The sequence below is a fragment of the Gymnoscopelus braueri genome (genome assembly GCF_963280865.1).
Source record: "Gymnoscopelus braueri genome assembly, chromosome: 7".
NCBI lineage: Eukaryota > Metazoa > Chordata > Actinopteri > Myctophiformes > Myctophidae > Gymnoscopelus > Gymnoscopelus braueri.
In genome coordinates, this window is record NC_137608.1 from 55,939,133 (window position 1) to 55,940,075 (window position 943).

Here is a 943-nt window from a genome sequence, read left to right on the forward strand (position 1 = left end):
GTCGATCTACAAGCTCACGACGCTTGTAGATCGACAATATTTTCAGGCTTTATATATATAGGCTTATCCGGTTAAAATGCCATTCATGACATCACAGTTCTAAAACGTTGATATCCATACAAAGTATGGTGTTGTGCGTGTGTGTGTGTGTGTGTGTGTGTGTGTGTGTGTGTGTGTGTGTGTGTGTGTGTGTGTGTGTGTGTGTGTGTGTGTGTTCTTTGTGGCGCTTGATTGACAGCGGCACATTGAAAGGCCCACTGCTAGGGGCCGTGTTGTTGCGCTGTTATGTAAGAGAGGAACATCAATCATGCTGTGTGTGTGTGTGTGTGTGTGTGTGTGTGTGTGTGTGTGTGTGTGTGTGTGTGTGTGTGTGTGTGTGTGTGTGTGTGTGTGTGTGTGTGTGTGTGTGTGGCTGAGTGGAGGCCCAGCCCACTGTTACACAATCTCTCCTCCTCTCTCTCTCTCTCTCTCTCTCTCTCAGCCCAACAGTGAGAGTTGAGTCTGAGTCCGTGGCTGGCAGCAGAATCTCTGACATTAGTGCCACTAGTGTGTGTGTCTGTGTGTCTGTGTGTCTGTGACGTTATAGTGCTACTTACCAGTGTGTCTGTGTGTGCGTGCGTGTGTGTGTGTGATCATGCTGGTTGCGGTCGTTGCCACCCTGCTGGCCCTCCATGCCACCCTGGGGACCACCCAGTCCCAGGACCCCTGCAAGGACCTGGTCAAGCCTCTGGTGTTGGACAGCCACAGCCCTGTGAGTACTGCTGAGGACCAATACACACTGCACAACTACACACACACACACACACACACACACACACACACACACACACACACCACACACACACACACACACACACACACACACACACACACAGACACACACACACACACACACACACACACACACACACACACACACACACACACAACCTACACACTGCAG

At 50.9% G+C, this 943-nt stretch overlaps 1 protein-coding gene across 1 annotated transcript in view; it reads left to right on the plus strand.

The window, feature by feature from the left end:
• The first annotated feature begins 505 nt into the window (after positions 1-505).
• The window catches only part of LOC308089537 (uncharacterized protein), a 7,217-nt gene continuing 6,779 nt past the window's right edge, over positions 506-943 (plus strand). The window contains exon 1 of the mRNA XM_080434327.1: positions 506-751. Within this exon, the coding sequence (XP_080290453.1) occupies positions 635-751 (117 nt within the window). The 5' untranslated portion in view covers positions 506-634. The remainder of the gene's footprint in view (positions 752-943) is intronic.